The 1,459-nt window shown below is 40.0% G+C and overlaps 1 protein-coding gene across 1 annotated transcript; it reads left to right on the plus strand.

Moving 5' to 3' along the window:
- The first annotated feature begins 381 nt into the window (after nucleotides 1-381).
- LOC148949337 (uncharacterized) lies at nucleotides 382-1,071 on the plus strand. Its single transcript, XM_089092677.1, has one exon. It carries the CDS (start codon nucleotides 382-384, stop codon nucleotides 1,069-1,071), a length of 690 nt encoding a protein of 229 aa, XP_088948803.1.
- Nucleotides 1,072-1,459: the final 388 nt, after the last annotated feature.

A 1,459-nucleotide genomic window follows, 5' to 3' on the forward strand; every position in this document is an offset into this window, starting at 1 on the left:
ATATTAGACTTGGTAAAAAATGAAACTAATAATTAACTTAGAATGTACGAAAAATAAAATTGATATTCCACTCAAACTCAAAACAAACAGAAATTATTAGATATATCAAGTAATTTTCTCCCTTGTGCTCCAATTATAGCGCGATTGTTATTTGCGCCTTACTGAAAGCAGGTTTTAAGGAATTTCTCTTTTATTATTAAAACATTGAAAAATAAATAGAGTAGCGAAATCTCTCAAAATTATTGCGATTACATTTTATAATGTCAATCTACTTCCATCAGGCTAATATGCACTAAAGTTCCATTAATATTTCTTCATTCCAAACCTATTTCTTTAAAATGCATAAAAGCTCTGGTCATCTACTCCAAGTCACAGCTGCTCATGGCTCTAAACACGCTTCTGGGTAAAGATGCCAGGACTGGACTATCCATTAAGTGGAAGAAGACAAAAGTCATGGTAGTCCAGCCAAAGTCTGACACTTATAATTCTAATTACTTGGTCGCTGAGAACCAAGTCGAAGTGGCTGACCACTTCACTTATCTTGGTTCTAATATATCATCGGATGGCTGCATCAACCATAAAGTTGCTGCCCGCACGGCCAAGGCCTTTGACGTCTTCGATTCACTGACCCATGTTTGGAAGAAGCCAACTATCAAACGTACCGCCAAAATGAAGATCCTTGAAGGGTCAGTCTATTCGATCCTGCTATATGGAACTGAAAGTTGGCCTGCAACTGCAGCTGTCCAGTGCCGTCTCAACACTCTTCGATCTAAGTGGCTTTGGACAATCGAGGGAATCCGATGGACAGACTTTGTCAGCAACGACCGCCTACGAAATATGACTTCCCAGTCACCTTTGTCGCACCTGGTTGCCGAGCGTACACTTCGTTGGTTTGAACATGTTTTTCGATTGCCTGCCGATACTCTGGCTTATATTCTTTACGACTTTGAACCAACCAGTAGTGACTGGAACCGTCCAAGAGGAAAACCCAAATTCCGGTGGAGTTATTGTCTTGGGAACTTCCTGGACCAAGCTGGAATTTCACTGTCTGATGCAGAGGCCCTTGCTTAAGACCTCCCCACGTGGAGAAGGCTGACGACGCTCTCACACCATCTCGGTATGAGGGCTAAATAAGTAATCATAAAAAAGAGTCGAATATATTCGTCAATACAAAACTTCACTTCAAAGAATAATATGGATTTCTCCAAAAAATAAAACTATTCATTTTCTAAAGGCTATTATGGGCTCTGCATCACTGCTGTCAAGGTAGTGGGAAGCAAATTTTTATTTGGCAGTTAGAGATAGTGATGAATTTTTGGCGTCTCTAGTGAATTTGATGTTATCCTGTATTTTGCAGTAGTTTGCATCAAGACATGGCTTATTGTAGAAAGAGAAAAGCCAAGACAGCTAGTCCGAGTAATTGTGGAGAAAAATGTCTAAATGGCTGCGACACGGGTAA

Source organism: Artemia sp. Qi Xiang Cuo, chromosome 8, assembly GCF_049724085.1.
Source record: "Artemia sp. Qi Xiang Cuo chromosome 8, ASM4972408v1, whole genome shotgun sequence".
NCBI classification, from domain to species: domain Eukaryota; kingdom Metazoa; phylum Arthropoda; class Branchiopoda; order Anostraca; family Artemiidae; genus Artemia; species Artemia sp. Qi Xiang Cuo.